This window comes from Tachysurus fulvidraco, chromosome 8 (assembly GCF_022655615.1).
Source record: "Tachysurus fulvidraco isolate hzauxx_2018 chromosome 8, HZAU_PFXX_2.0, whole genome shotgun sequence".
NCBI classification, from domain to species: Eukaryota; Metazoa; Chordata; class Actinopteri; order Siluriformes; family Bagridae; genus Tachysurus; species Tachysurus fulvidraco.
Window position 1 is genome coordinate 25062756 of NC_062525.1, and position 26818 is coordinate 25089573.

Genomic DNA, 26818 nt, shown 5'->3' on the forward strand with positions numbered 1-26818 from the left:
TCTTATAATTTATAGAGAATAACTTAAAAGCAAATGTTTCTTTTCCATGGGGAAAAAAAGTGAATTGTTGTTGCGTTTTGAATTAACTGTAAATTAAATACGCTTGGAAATGCGGATGACTTCGATATAAAGCAGGTCAGAATGAGTTTGGCTTTGGCTACAAAGAGCGAAGTGTTTTTGTGGCTTCCTGTGGTGTGTTTCACACGTGTTTCACACTCCAACCTGTCTCCTTTTTGCAGCGTTCCAACATTCCAAGGCCTTGCAGAAGAAATACTCAGCAAACTCGCGGACGTCCTGGAAGAGGTTTGTGCTTTCACTAAACTCAACACAAATCACACAGGTGCTTGTTGCTTGTTAAAAATCTCAATACTAATATATATATATATATAAGGGAAAAAAAAGAATTTAAATAAAATTATTAAATCAAATAATTTAAATGAAATATTAAATCAAATCATTTTAATGAAATATATATATATATACATTTAAAAAAATTAAAAAGTAAACAATTTATATATGTATGTTTCGATTGTATTAATGCATATTTTGTGCAATTTATTTTCAACTACATCATGAAACTAAAGGACGTTTATCACTACACCAATTTTAGTTTTGAGTTTTATATATATATATATATATATATATATATATATATATATATATATATATATATATATATATATATATATATATAAGGGAAAAAAGAATTTAAATAAAATTATTAAATCAAATAATTTAAATGAAATATATAAATTATATATATATATATATATATATATATATATATATATATATATATATATATATATATATATATATATATATAAAAATCTCAAAACTAAAATAAGATATATATATATATATATAATAAAAGGACAAAAAAAAGAATTTCAATAAAATTATTAAATCAAATTATTTAAATGAAAAAAATATATAAATAAAAGAAAAAAAAGAATTTCAACAAAATTATTAAATCAAATCATTTTAATGATATATATATAAAAAAAACTTTTAAAAAAATTTAAAGTAAATAATTAATATATGTATGTATCGATTGTATTAACGCATATTTTGTGCAATTTATTTTCAACTACATCATGAAACTAAAGGATGTTTATCACTACACCAATTCACACACCACTACTGAGATTTTTCCCTGATCGTGATTTATTTTAAACAAAAAAAATCAATAAGACAGGAATACAAGCATTTCCTGCATTTCAGTTTTATCAGCTGTGCAGCTGGGAACCGCGTACTGGGGCATCGACAATCACCAGAACTCATCTGGATGGTGGATTAGGAGGTGATTCTGCAATAATGTGCAGTAAAGTGGGAAACATTTCTGATATTATTCTTCTACAAGGATAACAGATAACTATTTGACTGCTGAACGGGAAAAAAAACATCTTTTAAAGTACAAGTAACTGTTCGAGACCTGGGTTCTTTATTGGAATTAAAATTTTGTGATGTTCAGTTTGTAGACCAAATCAATCGGGGTCTCGTCTGCACACATGCTTCGGTAGAAGAGATTACTCATGAGGGAAATCTGACCTTTTATACAGAGCAAGGTAACATGGTCGATTTCACACATTTAAGACTTGAGATCCAGAAACGATGCAACATCTGAACGGAAACTGAACTAAAACAGGACATCCCAGATTTTCAGACTGTTGACGCTGACACTGTAGACTCATCTGATGTCAGCTAATATTTCTTAAAGATGAATCCTACAATCATGTGAAATTGGGGAAAGGGGGCGGAGCTTGTCACTTGTGCCCGTGCTGTGAGTTATAATAATAATATTGGCGAATTTAAAAACATTAAACGACATGTTGGATCGTTTGGATCGTGTCCTGTTGTTATTGTGGAGTAAAAGAAAGCTCCTGTGCTCCTATATTATGATGGCAATCTTACAGACTATAAATATTGGCAAATGGATTGAGGGATCGATTGTAAAATGCTAATCGTCTTATTGTTTACGGATGGTTCGGGTTGATAGCCGTTGAAATAATTAGCGAGGAATCCCGACGTTGTGATCCGTCATCTGAAGCCGATCGGCAGGTCGGCGATTCCCCACAATGATGGTTGGTTGTTTTATGCTACAATACAAGCTCCGTTACAACAAAGCCTTTGTGGCTGACTGGACAAGCTGGTTACAATATTGTACACAGATAAGTCACACCATTGGCCATTGTAATTGATCAATTGGATACATTCAAGCCTTCACTGTCCAGACTGTCCAGCATCTCCCCCTGCCGGGGCAAGTCGTGGGTCCTGGGGAGAGAGTCTGACTCGTAACCCGAAGGTTGTGGGTTCGAGTCTCGGGCCGGCAACGGCCGTGGTGCCCTTGAGCAAAGCACCGAACCCCCCAACTGCTCCCTGGGCACCGCAGCATAAATGCTCCGGGTGTGTGTTTACGGTGTGTGTGTGTGTGTGTGTGTTCACTGCTGTGTGTGTGCAAATTGGATGGGTCAAATGCAGAGAACGAATTCTGAGTATGGGTCACCGTACTTAGCCATATGTCACGTCACTTTCGCTATGTCACGTCACTTTGTGCCCGAGTTTCTTAGACTCCAGGATCACTGTGACCCTTTATACTGTAGGATAAACAGTTCAGCCCCTGGGTTAAGGGCCTTGCTTCAGGGCCCAACAGTGGCTTGTTACTTGACTGTCTACATTTGCTGGGGATAGATAGTAAACCTGCATTATGATACATGAGAATGAATATATTCACATTTCATTCTTTAGTTTTTCTGACTTTCCATACGAGATAGCAAAACTATTGGCATCCTGCTATGGGTGTTGATTGACACTCTGTAAAATCCCAGACTTTTCCAGCGTCATCACGGACCTCGGGCTGTAACGGTACCTCGGCCTCACGTCTGTCTTCGTCACGCCGACGTGTCATTGACTTGTTTACGTGCAACTCCGTGTCCTGTCGTGGTTCATTTCTAATAGATCAGAACACCGCAGCATCATCATCTTATTTCTCACGGTTTGAATGTGCGCACGGTTTGGGAACAGCACCGGGCCGCATTCATTTTCTGGACAGGCGTTAAATTACGTGCCGTTCGCTTCCTTTTCACTCCATTAGTAACCGACTGTGAGCAACTGGAGCAATTTCTCCTCCATGACAAATCGTGTCACTACACGCAAACCACGTTTTCTAAGCGACCGCCAGCTTTTTTTACTTCTCCGACTCGGAATTCATATCTAATGATATTTTCCACGTTTCTGTGCCTCTGTGTCCAGGTTGTGACTCAGAGGCATCGTGTCAAGATTGAGTCATGCTGCCAAAGCCCAGCTTGCTAAAGCTCTATCGTCAGCGGTGCTTGAAGCTCTAGAGACAAGCTGTCTGAGGAGCAGGTTCTATTTTGGGGCTGTTAAGGTGAACGTGCACCTTTAACAAAATGATGGGGTTCGGTTCTGGCTTTTTTTTTAAATATATATAGTGATATAGTAGTGATTATGCTATGATCTGATGCTCACCACTATTTCCAGTTGGCTTCACAATCAAATATGTTGCACACGTGATTCGTCGACTCCTGAAAGGCAAAGGTTGTGAGATCAGGATTCGTAATAAAAAAAAATTGTTGCTTCCTTCTTTTTACGTACAGGAATCAATGATATGAAGTGAAAGGCTAACTTTGTTGTTGATGATGAAGAAGACGACGACGTTGGGGGTTTCCTCTGGGTGCCAAAACTTATGGAACACTACAGATTCTTTGTCTTCTTTCATATCGGCTTCATATTAACCGCCAGAGTGACCCATTGACTTCTTTTATAATGAGTTGAAGAGCCATTTTTTCTTTTAGGCCCCATTGCACTGACTGTATTAATAATTTATTCTATCGCACTTTATTTACATTTGTTTTTCAATGGTTCACTGTGGGAAAACTACATTACCCATCAGCCCCAGCATGCCAAGTCCTCAGCGATCACACGGTAAGAAACCGTTTAAATGATGTTTGATGGAATATTTCTATAAACCGAAGGCTGTTTTTTTTCTGACCGTGTATTCTTTACATTTCAATGTATAAAGTTTTTTTTTTGCGATGTTCTGTGTAAATATATGAATGCTGTCTGGCACCACAGTCGAAGTCACGACGTTTTTTCTTCATTCTGATGTTGGATGTGAACATCAGCCAAAGCTCTTGGTCTGTATCTGAATGCTTTTATGCCTCATGTTGCTCGGCAGCGTCGATCAGACCAGATACGAGATCTTGTAACGAGCAGCAATTTAAATAGATGTCAAGGAACCAAGCTGATTCATTTTCAGTTTAGTTTAAAGAAGACTAAACTTGAGAATATTCATGACACACACACAAACCAACCCCTATTAAATGAACAAGCCCCCAGATCCACTCCAGATGAGTGAGTGAGGTTATTAATGATGCAAATCCACTCATGAGTGGCCATCGTCTTTGCCCTTCTCCATCACTCCAGAATTGTGTATGCTAATTTCTTTTAGCAACTGAAACAATATCCACCCTTGTGGAATCTAGATCGAGGAAAACAGCTGTTTATTATTTGGTGTGATGTGGAATTGTGACTGATTGTCTGGGGGGGGGGGTCATATTAATTAGGATGCTGTCGCTCGGATTAACTCTTCTGTATTGTGTTCGAGAACGAATTCTGAGAGTTCACCATTCACGGAAATTCCGTTTGAAATGTTGTCAAAAAGGGGGGGGGGGCACGGTGGCTTAGTGGTTAGCACGTTTGCCTCACACCTCCAGGGATGGGGGTTCGAGTCCCGCCTCTGCCTTTGTGTGTGTGGAGTTTGCATGTTCTCCCCGTGCCTCGGGGAAACCGGAGTACCCAGAGGAAACCCCCGAGGCACGGGGAGAACATGCAAACTCCACACACACGAGGCGGGAATCGAACCCCCAACCCTGGAGGTGTGAGGCGAACGTGCTAACCACTAAGCACTTTATATCAGAGTTGCGATGATAAAATAATTCATTTGTTTTTACTGATTAAAACGATGTCGAAGTCGATGTCCATCCTACCGAGGGAATAAAAGAAAGAAATATTCATTGTGACTTCATTCAGTTCAAGCTGATTTGCTTTTTTTTGGCCTCTTTGTATTTCTAACACTCCTTTAATCTCGAATGCTTCGGTAAAATCGAATGAGTCGTCCTTCTCATCTCTACAGCTAACATCTACTGAAAAGAGGCATGATGCATAGGCAAGAAGCATGACCTAAAAAAATCATCTAGGGAGTTACGATTGAGAGCTCCGGGGTTTGGGAATGGGTCACCTGGATCCTAGAGTCCATAATCACTGATATTCATTGCATTGTCTTCCATCTTATTTCACTCTACACATCATTTCAAAGGGTTTTTTTTTTTTTTTTACAAGTTTTGGATCTAGAAAAGCTTGTGAATGTGCAGAAACCATCACTCCATATCTGCGGCAGGATCGCGCAACATATCGGAGGAAAACTCTACACACAAATTAACCCTAACCCTTATTATTATTGTAGTTAAGGAAAGAAAAGTGACTTTTGGCTGAATTTTTATTAAGTCAAATCTGAGCCTTTTAAAATGCAAAAAAAAATAAAATAAAATAAAATAAATAAATAAATAACAATTTCTGACAATTTCCATGATTTTCATTTATAAATATCTGAGTGTTTGGATCAGCAATTTCATTTTGATCTGTCAAATGACTGAAGGACACTAAAGTAATATTTCAGTAGTGACATGAGGTTTAACAGAAAATGCGCAATGTAAACAAAATTAGACAGGTGCATAAATTTGGGCACCCTAACAGAAAAATCACATGAGTATTTAGTTGTCATGAGGCGAGGTAAGGAGGCGGACCCAAACGCGGGATAGCCAAAACAAACAGGGTTTAATAACAAAGGAAACACTAAACAGGACACGGACTGAAGACAAGACATGACAACAGTAGATTCCGCGCTGCCATCGGCAACACGGCACACTTAAATACAAAAGACAATCAGATACAATTAGGAACGGGTGTGGAAACAGGGAGGAACAGACGAGGGCGGGGCAGACATGTGACAAGGAACATAAACAAACAAGTGCACGTGGCCAAAGTCCGGGCTGAGTCATGACAGTACCTCCCCTCTGAGGCGCGGCTCCCGAAGCGCCTAATCCTGACAAAGTCCGGGAGAGGGGGGCGAGGCACACGGCGAGGTAGATGGGGGGGAGCAAGGACCACGGCAAAGGCAGGTTGGGAGCAAGGCACACGGCGAAGGCAGGTGGGGGAAGCAAGGCACATGGCGAGGCAGGTGGGGGGGAGCAAGGCACACGGCGGCGCAGCCAGAGAGGAACGAGCGACGTCCACAGCCGAGCAGGGGGAAACGAGTGACATCCAAGGCCGAGCAGGGGGAACGAGCGACGTCCACAGCCGAGCAGGGGGAACGAGCGACGTCCACAGCCGAGCAGGGGGAACGAGCGACGTCCACAGCCGAGCAGGGGGAACGAGCGACGTCCACAGCCGAGCAGGGGGAACGAGCGACGTCCACAGCCGAGCAGGGGGAACGAGCGACGTCCACAGCCGAGCAGGGGGAACGAGCGACGTCCACAGCCGAGCAGGGGGAACGAGCGACGAGGATAGCAAAACAAACAGGGTTTAATTACAAAGGAAACACTAAACAGGACACGGACTGAAGACAGGACAGGACATCAGTAGATTCCGCGCTGCCATCGGCAACACGGCACATTTAAATACAAAAGACAATCAGATACAATTAGGAACGGGTGTGGAAACAGGGAGGAACAGACGAGGGCGGGGCAGACATGTGACGAGGAACATAAACAAACAAGTGCACGTGGCCAAAGTCCGGGCTGAGTCATGACATTAGTAGAGCCTCCTTTAGCAGAAATAACAGCCTCTAGACGCTTCCTATAGCCTGTAATGAGTGTCTGGATTCTGGATAAATGTATTTTGGAACGTTCCTCCTTACAAAACATCTCCAGTTCGTCTGTGGGCTGTTTTTGACCGCTCTCACCATCCTCCGCCGTCACCTCTCGGATATTTTACGTATCCTGCCACTTTTGTACTTAACAAGAACTGTGCCTGTGGTCTTCCATTGCCTCACTATGTTCCTCACAGTGGACACTGACAGCTTATATCTCTGCCGTAACTTTTTGTAACCTTCCCCTAAACCATAATGTTGAACAATCTTTGTTTTCAGGTCATTTGAGAGTTGTCTTGAGGCCTCCATGTTGCCGCTCTTCAGAGGAGAGTCAAAGAGAATAACGACTTGCAATTGGCCTTAAATACCTTTTCCTCATGATTGGATACACCTGTCTATGAAGTTCAAGACTTAATGAGCCACCAAACCAATTATGTGTTCCAATTAATCAGTGCTAAGTAGTATTATACAGGTATTCAAATCAACAAAATGGCAAGGGTGCTCAAATTTATGCACCTGTCTAAATTTTCTGTTAATCCAATAAACCTCATGTCACTACTGAAATATTACTTTAGCGTCCTTCAGTCATTTGATAGATCAAAATAAAATTGCTGATCCAAACACCCAAATATTTATAAATGAAAATCATGGAAATTGTCAGGGGTGCCTAAACTTTTGCATACAACTGTATATTTTACACCATATGTTGCCCCCTGGTGGTCTGGCGTTATTAAACATCTGCAGTATCTGTAAGAGTCATAAATACTGAATCGATTAAAAAATAAAAAAAATATTATTAAAGAGAATTTCAATAAAAATAGAATTTACTGTACCGTACATGTGACGTGAGCGAATGAGTATGAAAAAAAAATGATAAAAAAAAGTCTTTCTTAAAGCTTAAAGGGTCCCGTATTCTTAAAGCTTATAGAATAATCACAGAGATTTAATTTATCTTTAAAATTGAACTAGGAATCACAGCTTAAAGAGTGATACAGGGTGAATCTCAGAGCAATTCTTTTATAAGAGGATGTGGGGATGACCCCTGTTGCTAGGTGACACATTCTTCTGAAGGTCTATTATAAGCCTTTACTTTGAAAACACAGACCTAATTTTACTTATTGTAACACTAACCACACACACATTACATATTTATATCTACATATCTAATACACACACACACACACACACACACACACACACACACACACACACACACACACACACACACAAACACACTGTGGCATTTCTGCTCTGTCTCAGATCTGTATCTCTAATAAGGTCACAAAATGAATCCCTACACCATCTAATCTGTCGCGTTTATTAATGAACTCACCGTCACCTGTTAGCAGCAACACAACAGTTTCTTGTCCCTCTTCACCTTTCGGCCATTTTCAACTCTTAAGTGTCTTAAAAGTCTTCAACACTATGATCTTTAGAGCTATTTAAAGGGTTAGGGATGCTTATGTAAATAAGATTTATCTTTACGAAGACCTTCTCTTTGATTTAAAGGGGAAATGCAGAGCAACTATTAGCACTAAAAATCTTCATAACTGCATAAAACCCAGATGTGTACAGCTGTAGTGCAATATATTTTGTGCGTAAAAAAAAAAAGAGTCGACTAAAGCAGCGGTCCCCAACCTTTTTTTCGCCGCGGACCGGTCAGTGTTTGATCATTTTACTGCGGCCCGCTGGGGGTGGGGGGTGGGGGCTAACAATTAAATTAAAATGAATAATTTTAATTTAATTCTATTTAAACATGCCTTTTTAACTCACTACAACGCTAAACCAATGAGAACCCTGAGCTTGTTTCTTTACAACGAGACGGTTCCATCTGGGGTAACAGGAGACAATGACACCCGAAGTGTGTCGCTTATGTCCAGTTTATTCTGTTGTTTTGTTTCGGTTGCCGTCACTGCAGAAATCCCCGCTTCACACAGATAGCATGTCGGAAATGGCGATAGGGATGTAAGTGCTGTGGTGACAATCTCAGGGTATTCCGCCATGACTTTAATCCAGAACACCGGCAGAGTTTCTAACTTTCTAACGACGTCTGTTTCTTGCTCGTTTTTGCTAATTTGTGGGTTAAATTTGAGCAAACACAATATACACGTACACCAAGCACTGTTAAACATGACAAAGTACCGGTGAACAGAGAGAAGAGCGATACACACCTTCTCTCTCCACCAAAGCTACAACACCACTGCCGCTCGCAGCCGCTCAGCTCCAGACGTCACCTAAACCCGGCCCGATATCACGATATTTTGCGCATGCGCGGTATCGGTGCGGCTTTAGGTGACGTCTCTCAGCTCCCGGTTAACCTCACGTCCATGGAAAGTCGCACAAACCCGAGAGAAATACACCACAGTAAATACAATGGGAATCATTTAATGTTCCTTGGGTGGCCCGGTACCATTTGGTACCTGTCCGAGGCCCGGGGGTTGGGGACCACTGGACCAAAGGAAGAAGAAGAAAATTAAGCGGAAGCTTCTTCTAATTGTCTCTGTGTTTGCATCCATGGAGCAGAAGCACTTCTACGGTGCCTGAGGCTTCGTGGCTGTTTTGATATCCAGCAGCTTGATCACAGCGTGGCGTTCACTACACGAGCAAATCACACAAAGAACATCTAGCATGAAGCACAGCTAGCTCTAAAACTGAAGGAACAACCAGACGCATGTGAGAATCGTGTGTCTAAGACAAACACACGTAGGAACAAAAGCTGTGAGGAAGGAAGAGAAAAAAATATCACCACATGCGCTATAGAATCGGTCCGAGGAATCGTTTGACATCAAACGGGGACAGAATTTATGATCCCCAGAAATGCCATTTGAATTGTTGCCATGGTACCGAAATCCAGAGAAAACCAATACTCCATCATGAGAAGAGAAAGTCTGAACGTTATATTATACGGAAAGTAAAGTCAAAGACCGACTGCTTTCTGTACATTGACAGCGTGACTCATGGTTAATGTGATGGGAGTTTTTTTTTAATCAGTACAAATTTCAAGCTTTTTCTAAGAAAAGAAAAAAAGTCGTCACTTGCACATAGGAACTTGGAGGGGGGGGTGTAAGAGAGTCAGACCGCATCGATCTGAAGAATCATTCGAGACGATCGACTAAATATGTCCGAGTGAGAGGATCTCAGTTAAAACGATGATGTTGTTGAGGTCAGGAATGATATTTACGGGAAAATCGCCAAGACGTGAAGGAACATGGAATAAAAAGAGGCTTTTGTTGCAATATTTCTCTTTTTTTTCCACGAGAAATAAAGGACACAGATGTTGAAGGTTTGAAGTGGAATTGAAATCTGAAGCGAAGTCTTCCAAAGCTCGTGCGGCTCTCGTCCGGGTTTCCGGTCTCTCCTGGCGGCTGCTGTCGAAGACCTACAGTACAGTACATGAAGAACTGATACACAAGCCGTCAGTAATGACAGGACATGACCGCTCTGAGCGACTCGGTCAGTCAGAGTGTTCAATTCTGTTCTTTCTCCTTTTTTGTTCCAGCAGCTTTGCAAAGCACCATTTGGAAAATGCGTCTAACCGACCAGACGAAGGGGGGGGCACGGTGGCTTAGTGGTTCGCACCTAGTGCGAACCACTAAGCCACCGTGCCCCCCCCTTCGTCTGGTCGGTTAGACGCATTTTTCAAGCGTAGTTTATTCTAATCTAGAAAAGTTTGACAGAGTTTACAGTGACCTTTGCATTGACATTGATTTTTATCCAGACTGTGATGTCTTCAGACTGCAAACAAAAAATAAAATAAATAAATAATAAATCTGTTCAGCTGAGTTTGTGAATAAATCCCCGATTCCAGACTCGTCGGTAAATAAAACTTCACATAAACTCACACCTTCTAAAAATAAATGCGCGAGCTGAACCGAACCCGTCTCCCAGGCAGAGATCGTCCGTCTAACATAAACATACACGCTCACTTTCAGCACGTGTCACACGAGCCGTGTTAAATAAATCAGGATCTGTGGATTTCCCCGACTTAGCAGTAAGACGAGATGTTTGGTTAACATCTCAAACACGTGTGCTGGAGCGCAGGAGTGGGACTGAACTACACACTGTTCCCATAATGCACCGGGCTGTGCTCGGATCAGAGCCGGTCAGAAGGTCGGCGTTTTCCGTCCGAGGTGTGAGGCGCAGTAATGTTGTTCGGTAATGAGGGAAATAATAACCTGCTCTTATGATGACTATAGTGACACGTCTATAGTGGATCCTGTCCTGACTCCGCCCCTCTGTCCTGTACTCTCAGGATTAGTCTCATCTGTATTCGGCTCACTTCCAGACATTTTTTGGTTTATTCAAGCCCTCATATGTCTGGCGTTTGATGCGACGTATTCGTTCTTTAGTTTACACACAAGTGTCTGAAAATACCTTTGAGCCTTTGGTTTTTGCCCTGGATTTGAACATGTTTCCGTTTCCGGTTCTAAAGAGCAACTTGGCTTTAATGTTCTTCATTCATTCATTCATTCATTCATTCATTCATTCATTCATTCATCTTCTACCACTTATCCGAACGTCTCGGGTCACGGGGAGCCTGTGCCTATGTCAGGCGTCATCGGGCATCGAGGCAGGATACACCCTGGACGGAGTGTCAACCCATCACAGGGCACACACACACTCTCATTCACTCACACACTCACACACTACGGACAATTTTCCAGAGATGCCAATCAACCTACCATGCATGTCTTTGGACCGGGGGAGGAAACCGGAGTACCCGAAGGAAACCCCCGAGGCACGGGGAGAACATGCAAACTCCACACACACAAGGTGGAGGCGGGAATCGAACCCCCAACCTTGGAGGTGTCAGGCGAACGTGCTAACGTGCTAACCAGTAAGCCACTGTGCCCCTCGCTGTAATGTTCTATGACAGATGAATTATTAAAAGTGTCCAGTATGAGTATTATCCGGCTCTGATCATTAAGGATCGTACGTCTCATCTTTGTCTGCTCGGTTTTTCCCGAAGCCGAACCGTTTGCAGCTAATAATAGGATCCTTTTGGGAAAACTTCATCTGGATGAACTGCTCTTCCTCCAGTAACCCTTTCACACTGGAGATCACCGGCTGCAGACCTGAGCTCAGCACAGACCGAGCAATCACTCAGAGAGAAGATGATGGCACGCCGCTGATGAGAGCCGACTTCAGGGAGAGAGAGACGGGTTCTTTCAGACGATATCCGACTATAAATAAGAATGAGATTATTTATTTTTTTATTTATTTAGAGCAGGATATTATTATTTCTCTGATTATGGTTCAGAGCATTAAAGGTTTTAAGATCTCGACAACCGTGTGACAGACAAACTGTTGCATTCTTCTTTTGTGATGTTTTTTTTTTTTTTTTTACAGAAGATCTTTTCTCTCTTCACACTTTGGGCTTTTCCTCACTTTGTTAGAAGTTTATCAGAGCTTTTGTGAATCATCTCTGTATTTTGTTGACACACTTTTGAGGTGTTTTTCTATTAGTGGATTGTGAAACCTTGTCCTCTGCCCTTTGAACGTCGCTGGCGATGTCTCGGTCTGTTGTTTTTGTTCTTCAGCTGCTAGATGTCTGGTTGTATCTCCAGCATTCTACATGTGATTGTATCTCTATCATTGAGCATTTGAAGGAGACGTTTGGTTTGAATCTGTAATGAATTTATGGCTCAAGGGCACCTCAGTCATGGTATTGCCAGCCCGAGACTCGAACCCACAACCTTAGGATTAGGAGTCAAACTCTCTTACCATTAGGCCACGACTTCCCATAATAAATATGTATATAGTGTGAAGCGGATCCTGCTTTCAGTACGTCCAGTACGATTTTAGGTCTCGACCCTGAGGATGCTTATTATTCTGTGTGAAGTGACACGAGGCGGCGTGTTAAGCAGGCCGACGTCTAACGTTCTCTCTCTCCTTCTTTCTCTCTTCTTTTCTCACTCGCCTTAGACGCACTACAGCGATGGAGAATACATAATCAGACAGGGCGCTCGAGGAGACACCTTCTTCATCATCAGTAAAGGAAAGGTACGGTTCCTCTTTTCTGTCTTTCCCGACGGTGAGATTTGAGGTTCTTAACGCTGTATTTCAGATCTTCAGTACCTCAAAATAACGCTTTTGTGATACGTGATGACAGGTGAACGTTACCCGAGAGGATTCGCCCAATGACATCATTCATCTACGTGGCTTGGAGAAAGGGGACTGGTTTGGAGAGAAAGCTCTTCAAGGGTAAGTGAATGTGCACCTCATATCTCCTGCAGAGAGCGGTGTCAAGGAGAAGGAAAACAATATGAGCAGCAGCCTGGGAAAAGCCTTCACTGATGTGAAAACTGCACGTTGTCCTTGATTGAAATATGTTTCTTTTTTTTTCTTTTCTTCTATGTGTATTTGAACCTTTTAAAATCAGTAGGAATTATTCTGTAGGAAAAATAGGAAAGAATTATTAGAACTGTTAGTGATCTCACTTAGGTCTCTTTTAAAGGATTATAATCACCAATGAAAGATTAGAAACTAAATAATAATAATAAGTAATTTTTTAGTTTTGAAAGTAGGGGGATTTGGTGATTTAGTGGTCATTGTTTTTTTACCTTTCCCTGGTTGGAGGTTTAATTTTTGCATCTGCACCGTGTGTGTGTGTGTGTGTGTGTGTGTGTGTGTGTGTGTGTGTGTGTGAATGTGGAGTTTTGCATGTTCTTCATGTGCTTCAGGGTTTTCTTCCAAGTACTCTGGTCCAAAGACATATATGCAGACTGATATAATCTCCCAATTATTCATAGTGTGTGTGTGTATGTGTGTGTGCGTGTGTGTGCGAGTGCGTGTGTCTGTGTGTTTGTGTGTATCTGTGTGTGCGTGCGTGTGTCAGTGTGTTTGTGTGTGTATGTGTATGTGTGTGTTTGTGTGTGTTTGTGTGTATGTGTCTGTTTGTGTGTATGTGTGTGTATGTGCGTGTTTGTGTGTGTATGTGTGTGTGTTTGTGTGTGTGTCTGTGTGCTTGTGTATATGTGTGCATGTCTGTCTGTGTGTTTGTGTGTATCTGTATGTCTGTGTGTGTGTGTCTGTGTGTGTGTGTGTGTGTGTATGGTGTGTGTGTGTCTGTGTCTGTTTGTGCGTGTCTGTGTGTGTGTGTGACTGTGTGTGTGTGTGTTTGTGTGTGTGTGTGTCTGTTTGTGCGTGTGTGTGTGTGTTTGTGTGTGTGTGTATTTGTGTGTGTGTGTGTGTGTGTGTGTGTGTGTGTGTGTGTGTGTGTGTGTGTGTGTGTGTGTGTGTGACTGTGTGTGTGTCCTGTCCAGGATGCCCCCTGCATTGTTCCCGAGGTTAGACTAGAGGTTCCCTGTGACACTGTGTAGGAAAAGTGCTACAGAAAATGGATGGATGTTATTTAATATTTCTGTCATCATTTGGAAGCAATAATAAATGTCTCACATCCGCATTCATCATCATGAGAAACGATCATCGTTAACTATGAATAGGACGAATAATTGCACGTCATCACACGGTCACGGTCCTCGACACCTCGTCAACAGCTTCACAGAACATTTATAGCCCAAACGTTGGGATTCTAACCTGTCTCACGATAATGTTGGACTTTCTGGTGCTCCAGAGACACCTTCATGACGACTTCTACAGGTCATCAGGTTGGTATGGATGGATCGAACGAATAAACTGTAATCCTGTAGCTTCCTGGTGACCTTTCAGAACTAACAGCAGTCACGTGTGTTCACTAGTGCCTCTTTTCCACCGGAAAGAACCGGGTGCTGGTTCAGAGCTAGCGCTAGTGCTGGTTCAAAGTTGGTTCCACTGGCGAACCTTCTAAGAACCGGTTTGCCTTTCCACCGGCTAGAGAGCATCACAGCGTCGAGTGTGACGTCACTGTATACGTGTCACGTGTCCCAGCGACGTTAGCGCAGCAGTGACAAACACAAACACAACAACAATGGCGGATGTTGCTTTACTGTTAATGCTCATGGTTTGTGAACCAACATTAACACCCAAACGCGGCGAATAAAACGTGTACGTGCGGCTCCATGTAATCTGTATAAACGGAGGTTGTAATCGATAAAGTACATAACGTTATTTTATCATTAACACAGAAAAAACGTTAGCCTTAGCATGTAGCTACCTACTATCATGTGTGCTGATAATGTATCATATCGCGGTAAAGTAAAAGTGTATTAAACATTAGTATACTTAAGGTACATTATCAGATGCACTAACAGTAGCCCCGCCCACAGCCCCGCCCACAGCTCCTGATGCAAGCGGTTCTTAAGTCTAGACCAGCAACGTTTTGGTGCTACTTAAGAACCACTTTTCCTGGTTCAGAGCCGGTGCTTTGGCGGTCGAAACAGAAAGAACTGGTTCTAAATTAGGCTCCGAACCTGCACTCGAACTGCCTCGGTGGGAAAGGGGCATTAGATTGTTTCCTCTAGGTTCAGGCTGTATGGATTACTTAACTGGAGGAATAATTATTGAAATGATCTGAGCTTTTGTGTTTTTAGAAAGAAAGCAAACATGAATAGAAGCTAGTGGTACAGTTGGGGGTTGGGGGTGTATACAATTATATTGTGGTTGGAACCTTTCAGGAGATTTTCTAGCGCTCCTGAAACGCCTCATAATGACTTCAGGTTATCGGTATTCATTATTTCAGCTGCCAGCAATTATAAAACACAAAAACCTTTATTTTGGATTGGAACCGAAATCATGTATCTTCCTGCCAATAACCGTGTCAGCGTTTCGCAATCGAGAGCAATCGTGTGTCCGGTGTGAAGGTTCGAGCTGTATGGATTTCATAACTGGAGAAATAATGATCTAAAGCTTTTAGTTGTTCTCTGAAAGAGAGCAAACATTTGCAGTCCTGGTCTTTGACCTGACTAGAAGCTCTCGGTAGGTAGACGACGGTATATTCATGGCACCGAGGGCGAAGAACTAAAAGAGGAACTGCTTATTAAAAGATCCAGAGAGACGAGGAGGGTCAGAACAGTCAGACACCTCTCATTTCCAGGGGATTTATGACTAACTAGGTGCCATTTTAGCCCTGAAAAATAAAATAAAGTCCACATTGTCGTGTATAAGCGTTTAACACACACGCTAAACCGTCACTCCGGGTTATAAAAAACGCTTCTCTGCTTATTGTGAGTCATTATGCACTTTAATGGATGGGGGACACGGTGGCTTAGCGGTTAGCACGTTTGCCTCACACCTTGAGGGTTGGGGGTTCGATTCCCGCCTCCACCTCGTGTGTGTGGAGTTTGCATGTTCTCCCCGTACCTCGGGGGTTTCCTCCGGGTACTCCGGTTTCCTCCCCCAGTCCAAAGACATGCATGGTAGGTTGATTGGCAGCTCTGGGAAATTGTCCGTAGTGTGTGTATGTGTGAGTGAATGAGTGTGTGTGTGTGTGTGCCCTGTGATGGGTTGGCACTCCGTCCAGGGTGTATCCTGCCTCGATGCCCGATGACGCCTGAGATAGGCACAGGCTCCCCGTGACCCGAGAAGTTCGGATAAGCGGTAGAAGATAGTGAGTGTTTGAGTTCATTTGCCTAGATAAAATTTTAAAAATATGCAATAATCAAACCACATATTCAACAGTTTCATCATCCAAATTTCACAAGAAAGGAATAAAAAGTTCTCTATTGTTTTTTTTTTTCCCTTAATTTCCAAAGATAAGGCGGAGGCGGGAATCGAACGACCAACCATGGATGTGTGAGGCGAACGTGCTAACCACTAAGCCACCGTGCCCCCCCTGTATTAAATATATTAAATGAAATGAAATTAAATAAAAAAATTTTTACATACTCCCCACAATCGCAGGAGATCGATGATACAAATGCATCCATCTCTCCATGTTAAGCTAAAGTCGGAGTTTGTTTCTTCAGGGAATGGTGATGGCTTTGTTTCGACTCCATCTGGGATTTTCCTATTTGAGGTTGGTTCAAAGTAGACAAAACGTAGCAGTGACACCTAGTGGAAGATGATGGTTGTGTGCATGTGTGTGTGTGTGTGTGTATATGTGTGTGTGTGTGTGTGTGTGCATGTGCTCAGAACAACAAGGCTAATCAGTTTAATGATGCCTGAGTGATGCCATTGCAGTAATGGATTTGGGGAAGGTTTTTGGTAAACACAGATAATGACTGCTTTTAATTTTCTTTTAATCAGTCTGACGAGTCTGGGGACCGAACACGGACGAGTCTGATAACATGATATCTCGGTGGCATTATCGTTCCGTACCATAAAGCTCATCCGAGAGCAAATCCTGGAGTCGTTGGCTAGATTGATCTTCTATAACCGACGGGAACACTGGAGGCACTGGTTGGAACTCTCTGGGAGCTGGAACGATTTTCTCCTGCAGTGAAATGGAATGGTTTCTTCTCTCTTCTATCCAAAAGCACGGTGGCTTAGTGGTTAGCACGTTTGCCTCACGCCACTAGGTTTGGGGTTCCGCCTTGTGTGTGTGGAGTTTGCATGTTCTCCCTGTGCCTCGGGGGTTTCCTCCGGGTACTCCTGTTGGCATTCCGTCCAGGGTGTATCCTGCCTCGATGCCCGATGACGCCTGAGATAGGCACAGGCTCCCCGTGACCAGAGAAGTTCGGATAAGCGGTAGGAAATGAATGGATGAATGAATGAATGAATGAATGACCAGACGTGGGTGTGTTCAGATCAGCGACACAAACACAGTGAGAAAATAAAACTGATTTGTGGAAATCTAGTCGCACCACCCACTGAAAAACGCTGTTACTATGGCAACCAGTTGTAGGAACTCCTACAGGCGACATTGCTCTGTTTGGGAACGTAGCATATTAATGTCAACATGTACTGTATGTAATGTCAATCTTCTCTATTTATTGAGACACGTTTATTCTTCTGTCTGCGTCTGAGTGTCTGTGTTTGTTGGAACGATCTTCTCTCAGTCTCAACTTTAATCTGTTAAGATCAAACATCCTGAAGATGTCAGGGTGCATGTGGGTGAACGAGCATGTGGGAGATACGACGTCTGTGTGTTGTTCTGTCAACTCTGCAACGGATGATGGGAGGATTATTATGAAAAGTTTGCTGCAGTCATGTCTGCGGTCCTGTTTTCTGGAGTGATGCCTTTATTTTGCATTTTATTCAGACTCATGTCTTTATCTGCAGTCAGCCAATCAAGTTGCAGATACAGGGTCAAGAGCTTCAGGTAATGTTCACATCAAATCAGGAAGAAACAGGATCTCAGCGACTGTTACGTGGTTGTTTATGTTGGACGTAGCTCTGTTTCGGGGGCACGGTGGCTTAGTGGTTAGCACGTTCGCCTCACACCTCCAGGGTTGGGGGTTCGATTCCCACCTCCACCTTGTGTGTGTGTGGAGTTTGCATGTTCTCCCTGTGCCTCGGGGGTTTCCTCCGGGTACTCCGGTTTCCTCCCCCGGTCCAAAGACATGCATGGTAGGTTGATTGGCATCTCTGGAAAATTGTCCTGAGTGTGTGTGTGTGAGTGAATGAGAGTGTGTGTGTGCCCTGTGATGGGTTGGCACTCCGTCCAGGGTGTATCCTGCCTCGATGCCTGATGACGCCTGAGATAGGTAGTTCGGATAAGCGGTAGAAAATGAATAAATGAATGAATGAATGAATATTCTGAGTACCGGACACTTAAACAGTCAAACACTCACAGCTTTGTTTATACGTAGCGTTCAAGACGGCCGACAACACGACATGACACACCAGTGGACAAGACAAACGTCTTTTAAATCAGCCGGTGCACAAGGTGTGGTTTATTTTTAACATCATCCTCCATCAACTGAGAAACGGCTTCTGCTTCCTTTTAGCAGGAGGATTTTCTTCCACCGGACGCTAGAGTACATACTGTAGTGACGATTGCTAGCGCAGTACATCATTTAGGTTCCAGTCATTTTGAACCCGAGCAGTCTGACTTCTCGCTTCAGCAAGGTGTTCCCTCTCGGTTGTTTTCTTTTTCCCAACAAAGCTTTTTGTTTCTACGAATCTCAGCACGTTAGAGATTAGTTCCAGTTAGTTCCTGTTATATCACTTACACTCTAGAACCACAGCAGCGATAATGCTGTCGAGATCTGTGACCGTAACTACAGTATAATCCTGTTGTTTGTCTCTCTGCATGCAAAACTGGTGTCTTGTTCAATTGCAAGCTCTTTGACGTCATCTCAAGCTCCCTGGCACTGATGAGGAACGCTAATAGGCCGTGTGGTGTATTCGTTTACGGCTGAACCGGCGTTACTCTTCCAAACGTCTCTTCTTGATCTCCATTGCTTTGATCTCACCTTCCCGTGTCTGGGCTAATTAGCACAGAGTTTTGTTAGCGTGTTTGTTAGCGCTCTTTAACAAACCAAATCACGCTCTCGGGTCTTTCATCTTAAACAATGTTTGGTCGTTCAGAATCTGTGAGATAAGGCGTGCGAAGAGGCGATCGAACCACAGCAGGGACAAAAAGGCAATCGATCCGGTTCGGCCGAATCGTAGCTAATTATGACATCATAATGACCGCACCAGAGGTCACTGTTTTCGGAAGGCTCTGTACGGCTGTTCCTCCGTTAACGTCTCTATTCTCTATTTAGATCTACAGTATGACTTTTTTTTTTAAGTCTGTTTCATTGTACGCATGCTTTCGTCTCGAGTTCTGAAGGATTTTGTGAGGTCTCGGTTACCGCGCTACCGTGTCCGCAACTTCTCTTCTCACCCACATACATTTATTTCAGTCAGATTGACAGCTTTGACCTTTTCTTTATGGTCTGGTGTGAGTTGGGCCCCGTGGTATCTTCTGACCCGGACCAGACGTTTAACAGATCACTGATGCATGCTGCTGTTCGGCTTGCTTTATCTTTACCTCCCTGCTCTTTAACAGTTCTAAATCTCAGCGACAAGGTTACGGGTTACACCGGTGTTTGATTTCTTTTTGTTAATTTGTTTTGTGGCATTTTGACCATCATGTGAGGGGAAACTGCATGGACAATGTAATTGTAATTGACGTTTTTTATGCTCTGGCTGGTAATTGATGGAAATATAAAACCACAACAGGACCGGCGTGATGCAGCGGAGCTTTATGAACATCCTCTTAGCTGGCATACTGTATTGATGACCACAAACACAATCTCTTGGCATGTGCCTGGAATATTCAGAGCTGTTTATTTATTTATTTATTTATTTATTTATTTATTTATTTATTTATTTATTTATTTATTTATCTTCAGCATGTTGAAGGAACACATGCGTCTTCTTCATTGCTTCCTTTTTTTTTATCCTCCAGTCCTTCTACCAACAACTAATCAGTGAACTGTATCAACAAGCAGCTCTGGACAGAGACTGGACATGGGTGGATGGTCGTTTCCTGTTTTGTTACCATGGTTACCCAGGATTACTAAAATAGTAGGAATGTAACTGAAGGTGAATATGTTTTTCAGGATAAAGAGATTCTGCTTCTGACCTTTAAAGCACTCTGTGGCTTTTCCCATCCTTATGCATGTATCCGAGCTCCTCTGTCCTCACGTCAACGCTCTATGTTTTCTTTTCTTCACCACACGAGCCAGATCATTTACCGTTACCATTAGTGGTTTGCCTCACACCTTCAGGGTTGGGGGTTCGATTCCCGCCTCCACCTTGTGTGTGTGGAGTTTGCATGTTCTCCCCGTGCCTCGGGGGTTTCCTCCGGGTACTCCGGTTTCCTCCCCCCGGTCCAAAGACATGCATGGTAGGTTGATTGGCATCTCTTGAAAATTGTCCGTAGTGTGTGAATGTGTGTGTGTGTGAATGAGAGTGTGCGTGTGCCCTGTGATGGGTTGGCACTCCGTCCAGGGTGTATCCTGCCTCGATGCCCGATGGCGCCTGAGATAGGCACAGGCTCCCCGTGACCCGAGAAGTTCGGATAAGCGGTAGAAGATGAATGTTTCCTCGATCTTAACATTTTAAATCCCAGATTAAAACACTTTTATATCTTCAGTAATTCAAAGAAAATGGAATTGATTTGGTGCTGAAATGAACATGAGATAAAAAAAACCTGACATTTGGTGGAAAAACTCCTGGTAAGAGGTGCACACAAACACATGTGGGTGTGCTCCAGGGATGCTAACACAAGCAAGCTCGAACCAAACAAACAAACTGGAAAAAAAAATCGTTGAGGACCTTCTGAGTTCTCATAAACCAGTTAAATGTCTGGGAAGGTTTCTTCCATCGTCCTGTGATTCCGTCTGTACGGAACGAGAGAATTAAAAGTTGATTCACGACATGATTAAAGTAATCACATCCCATCATGATTCAATTCTTGGTGTTCTCTTTATGAATTATGGACTCGTTTTAGAAGCCGATCCAGATGTTAATCGTCTCGCCATCTGGGAGAAGATATCAGCTGGGACATGACGGACACGTCCGAGATGCTCGGGTGCTCAGAGTTTCCATATAACGCTGATGCTGTTTATGTTTAATCTCATAAATCTACAAGCAACCATTTTTAATAGGTTTTATTCAAATGACACCACAGTCAAAGCATGTATGTGCGAGTACAAACCTTATCTTCAGTCAATTGGTCTCCTAGTAAAGATGGTAGAGAAATGGAGGGTGGGTTTGTGTGGACAGGTAAACTTAGGTGGCCCAGCAGTGGCTGCTTAGAGGATCTGGGATTCGAACTTAACCACTAGGCTTCCACATTCCCATATTTAAAACCACTAGTATTGTGTGAATGGGATTCACTCTCTCCATCCTGATATCTATTATAGCTACTGGTCAAAGAAAACAGCAAAAAATTTAAAAAATAAATAATATACGGGTTGAAGACAATGACATACTAGACCGTATGGAGGATTTTCATGAATATTAAATTTCCTGTGTAAACATTTGTGCCGACAATTTACAGATAAATCCGTCCTCATCCCACTTGAGACGTGAGATTCGGCGTCTCTGCTAAATTTGTCTCGGAGCCCAAATGCAGCCGGAAGAAAAAGAAAAAGAATTTCATATCATTATTTTTGGTTCCCGCAGCAGACGATATGACTTGTTATCTCATATTCTGTGGCTATCTCATTTTATCTCGTATTATTATGAATGCACGATATCCTCATATTTCAGGGATTAGTCAGCACAAAATCACCATTTAACACATCAGTAAACGGACGTGACATACGGCTAAGTACGGTGACCCATACTCAGAATTGCAGTGGGGGGGGGGGGGTCAGTGCCTTGCAGGCACCTCAGTCATGGTATTGCCAGCCGAAGACTAGAACCCACAACCTTAGCGTTAGGAGTCAAACTCTCTAACCATTAGGTCGCGAATTCCATATCATGTGGGACTTGTTATCTCATATTCCGTTGTTATCTCATTTTATCTCATATTATTATGAATGCACGATATCCTCATATTTCAGGGATTAGTCAGTAGGAGCACAAAATCACCATTTAATCGTGACATGATGTGACATGACACGACATAGGCGTCAAACCCAAAGCTAGTTAATGAGGTTCTCCAGCAAAACACCTTGGAGTTATGGACGAGATAATATCAATCTCGATCAAATTTTCAAGTCAAATTTTTGAGTTTTCAGAATGTTTCGGAGATCTTCAACATCTTTTTATGAAGATTTTTTCTTTTTAAACGTCAGAACTGTGAGATAAGTGAATATTTTTAGACACCGTATAATATTTTTAGGATAAGATTTTAAGGATCCTGAGACGTCCAGGTTCTGAGATAATTCCAGAATTGTGAGATAATGAACAATTGAGATAAAAAAAATAATAAATAACCAGAATTTTGAAAAGAGTCCATTTTTGAGATGAGTCGGAATCTCGAGACGTCAACATTCTGAGATAATAAATCTGTAATTTTGAGATAATTAGTAAAAAATTTTATATATGAGTCAAATTTTCAACATACTGTACTACTGCTTCCTGAAGTAAAGAAAAAAGTTACGTGTTTTTATTTCCTGCCTAAATGTAAAGAGCTTCATTCCGATGTTGAATTTTTAGCTGCACCAGAAGTTCCAATGGAGAATGAATCACTTTTCCCTGTGGATTGTGAGAGTACCTACAAGAAGGACTGATGAAGTCATGAAGATCTTCTGTACTCACAAATTTCATGGAGTCATGGAGCGGTACAGGAACCAGCTGAAATACACAACATTTAAATATTCCACCAATTAGGAACTCATTGAGCCATGATGTGACTGGATACGTGTGTGTGTGTGTGTGTGTGTGTGTGTGTGTGTGTGTGTGTGTGTGTGTGTGTATGGACACCTGCACGGACATCTGTATTCGGTGCTTTGACAAGGTGCAGTTGCCGGAAGCTGAGCATCACTGACGGTAGAACGTTCCTGTGTGATCTCCTCGTCTCGGTACATTTCCCTTAACACGGTTCCACACTTAGCACAGAACCACAAAGCATTTCAGTGATGGAGGATCTGAAAGTTCTGCTTCAGTCTCTGTTCAATCTGAGCTCAGTACCTGCAGTGAGGATTACTTCAGTGACATCGAGGCGAGCTACACAGAGTCAGCGATAGAGTCATTATGTCCTGAATGTATAAACTCTGTTAAGCTTTGATTATATATGTATATACTGTATATATACAGGTAATAACATCTTTATACACATACATTGTTGTATTTTGGAAGACGTATCGTATTTATCTTTGAAGTCTATTAATGAATACATTCTGTAAGAACGACCCTCAGTGTAAAAACCCTGTTAATGAAGGAAGTAATACAGCATGAAATAACTAAACACACTAAAGACAATTTGTTATTGTTCAAAATGACCCGTAACCCTGTAATTCTCTGTGCCCTAATGAAGAGATATCGCCACACTGCTCCGGCTCATGAATGAAGCGAGAACGTCGAACGGATTTGACGGCACGAGACTGATTCTTTGTCGTTTTCTGTTTCCACAGAGAAGACATCAGGACGGCCAACGTCATCGCCGCCGGAGCCGTCACCTGCCTGGTCATTGACAGAGAGTGAGTTACGTTTTCTGTTCACCTCATTCACATTGTCTCAAGTTGGGGGGGGTACGGTGGCTTAGTGGTTAGCACGTTCGCCTCACACCTCCAGGGTCGGGGGTTCGATTCCTGCCTCCGCCTTGTGTGTGTGGAGTTTGCATGTTCTCCCTGTGCCTCGGGGGTTTCCTCCGGGTACTCCGGTTTCCTCCCCCGGTCCAAAGACATGCATGGTAGGTTGATTGGCATCTCTGGAAAAAAATTGTCCGTAGTGTGTGAGTGTGTGTGTGAATGAGAGTGTGTGTGCCCTGTGATGGGTTGGCACTCCGTCCAGGGTGTATCCTGCCTCGATGCCCGACGACGCCTGAGATAGGCACAGGCTCCTCGTGACCCGAGGTAGTTCGGATAAGCGGTAGAAAATGAATGAATGAATGAATGAACATTGTCTCAAAGCAGCTTTACAGAAGTATTGATACAGATAAAAACATTTTATAAAAGCATTTATCCCTAATGATCAAGCCTAATGATCAAGCCTAAGGTCGACGGTGGTGAGGAAAAACTCCCTGAGATGTTATGAGGAGGAAACCTTGAAAGGAACCAGACTCAGAAGAGAACCTCATCCTCATTTAGTGCCACTGGGCAGGAAATAACGTCAATGTAAATAAAGTCATTTTTAAATCGAGTCGAGTTCAGTATTACAGATTGAACACTAATTCCTTCCAGGAGAAGCCTTCAAATGTTCACTGAACAAAGCTGACCAACCCAAAGGCAGTTCTAACACAGTCTCGATGGGGTCGCATCCCCAGCGGTCTGTCCGTACGGATCTATCTACTGCAGACTTAATTAGTCTTTTGTTCCATCACAACGATTTAATAACTTTTTAGAAGGTACAACAGATACGAAACAACCCAAAGCACAAAAACACAACAGTGTGTCCTTGTGCCGAGTGACAGACCTCACATATCATGGTTCTCCAGATTGTAGATCTCTCACGGATACAAATACGAAGTGTGTGACTCTGACTCTGGGGTGTTTACTGCTAAAAATACTCAACCCCACCACCCACATGGTGCACGATCTTTGGCAGAACAGCGACGAGAAGCGCTCGTACAATTCTCTTGTTTTGGACGCCGTATATCCGTGTTGGCATTTTACCCCTGAGGTGATTACTCAACATGAGTGAAATTGGTCTGCACATCTAGTCTGATGTCTGAACCGTGGGAAGTCTGAGAGATGTTGAGTCTGAACATGTCCACATTCGCGCCTCTATTCCTCCTGCTCGGCTCTCAAGTCTGACGTCTAGTGTGTACGGAACCTGAGCGAACCGTTATTATAAATAATAATACTCAATATATTAGAAAATTGATAGTCAGTGGGCTTCAGGCTTGGTGTTCCTGACCTACACTGACAGATCTGTAATGAAAGTAAGGAAATTTGTAGTATTTTGTAAAGAATATAGTGGGGGCAGTGGTGGTTGGGGCAGTGGTGGCTCAACTGGTTAAGGCTCTGGGTTGTTGATCAGGGTGCCACTGCTGGGCCCTTGAGCAAGGCCCTCAACCCTCCCTTCTCTAGGGGCACTGTATCATAGCTGCCCCTGCACTCTGACCCCAACCTTCTCAGTTGGGGTATGTGAAGAAACGAATTCCACTGTGCTGTAATGTATATGTGGCGATAATGCCCTCTATGCCCTCTATATAAACCTACTTTCAAAGGAATTGCTAATAAACGTTTCTAGCTGTTGGCAAACAGCCGAAAATGCCATTCGGGGTTGGAGGAGGGAGTTTAAGTCGACCCGCTAGAAAGCGGCTCAACGAATGGGAATTTAAATGGTCGGGTAATACGGATGACGTAACCGGATCGGTGCGCGTCGTGGACTGCTGATTAACAGCTGTTGCACGCTTGACGACGTGGCCTGCCTGAACTAACGCGAAGCTAAATTCTTTTCCGTTCCGTTATAAACATCACACCTCGTCGTTCTACGAAGAAGCTGCTCAGAAACCTTCTCGCCACAGAGCACCAAAATCCTTACAGAGCATTATATTCTATCGTTAATTGTACATTTTTCATTCCGTAATCCGTTTTCTGTCGGATTATGCGGATCGTCTGCCAGACGGATCCCTGCGAACGAGCTGTTGCCATAGAAACAATAGCGTATAAGAACAAATACATGAATGTATACATCAGATCTGAGAATTCAACAGTGCTGCTAATAAGACGGTTCAGTATTAAATGAGGATGTGTGTGTATGTGAGTTTAATACGTCTTGGACCCAGATACCACAGCACATCATCCGAGGTCTCTGCTTTGGTGGAACTATACAATTTTACGCAGGTGGTGAGAATGTTATGGCTGCTTCCAGATGCATGAGACTAGGGTTAGGGTTAGGGTAAGGGTTAGAGTTAGAGTTAGGGTTAGGGTTAGGGTTTGGGTTAGCGATAGAAATACTGATAAATGGTTCCTGCTTAAAAAAGAAATGAAGAGTATTTCCAGCTTGTCATACTGTACACATGGGCACTGTTTTGCTTCGGCGTAATCTCTCGCTGCTCCTGAAAGTACGATGACGGATTATCTGATTTTAAGTGCATGAACCGTTTTCAATCGCCATTAAGGTTCATTTTGTCGTCATTTTCAGGACTTATTTAAATAATCAGCTCGTGCTGTTGACCTTCATTTTATTAACCGGTTAGTACCTGAATTCCACGAGGAAGAAAAAAAAAGTTAATATGCTAGTTTAATAAGAATTAAATAAAAGATTTTGGAGATGATTCTTTCCATACACGGTCAGTTTAAATGAATCCATTTGACCTTTTATTTAACTAGATGAGAGGCTTTTGGCACCTTAAAAAATAGTAGAACTGCAAGATTGAAGTTAGATGAATGTATTGCATCCGTTGGTTTTCTGTAGCAACACTAAAGTCGTTACAAATGTGCTGTGAACTATAACAAGTTACAAGTGAATACAAGTTATATAACAAGTTATAACTATTACAAGTGAACTATACGGCACAGGTCAAGGCTTCCTTATGGACTCTCTCGTGCACTT

General features: G+C 42.6%; 1 protein-coding gene across 3 annotated transcripts in view; it reads left to right on the forward strand.

The window, feature by feature from the left end:
- prkg1b (protein kinase cGMP-dependent 1b) overlaps positions 1 to 26818 on the forward strand; it is a 150254-nt gene that overhangs the window by 103996 nt on the left and 19440 nt on the right. For all 3 annotated transcript variants that reach the window (XR_007143706.1, XM_047817439.1, XM_047817438.1), the window contains exons 5-8: positions 240 to 303; positions 12815 to 12892; positions 13002 to 13093; positions 23731 to 23796. Coding sequence is in view for 2 of the 3 variants with exons in the window: in XM_047817439.1 (XP_047673395.1) it covers positions 240 to 303; positions 12815 to 12892; positions 13002 to 13093; positions 23731 to 23796 (300 nt within the window). In the remaining variant the exon portion in view is untranslated. The remainder of the gene's footprint in view (positions 1 to 239; positions 304 to 12814; positions 12893 to 13001; positions 13094 to 23730; positions 23797 to 26818) is intronic.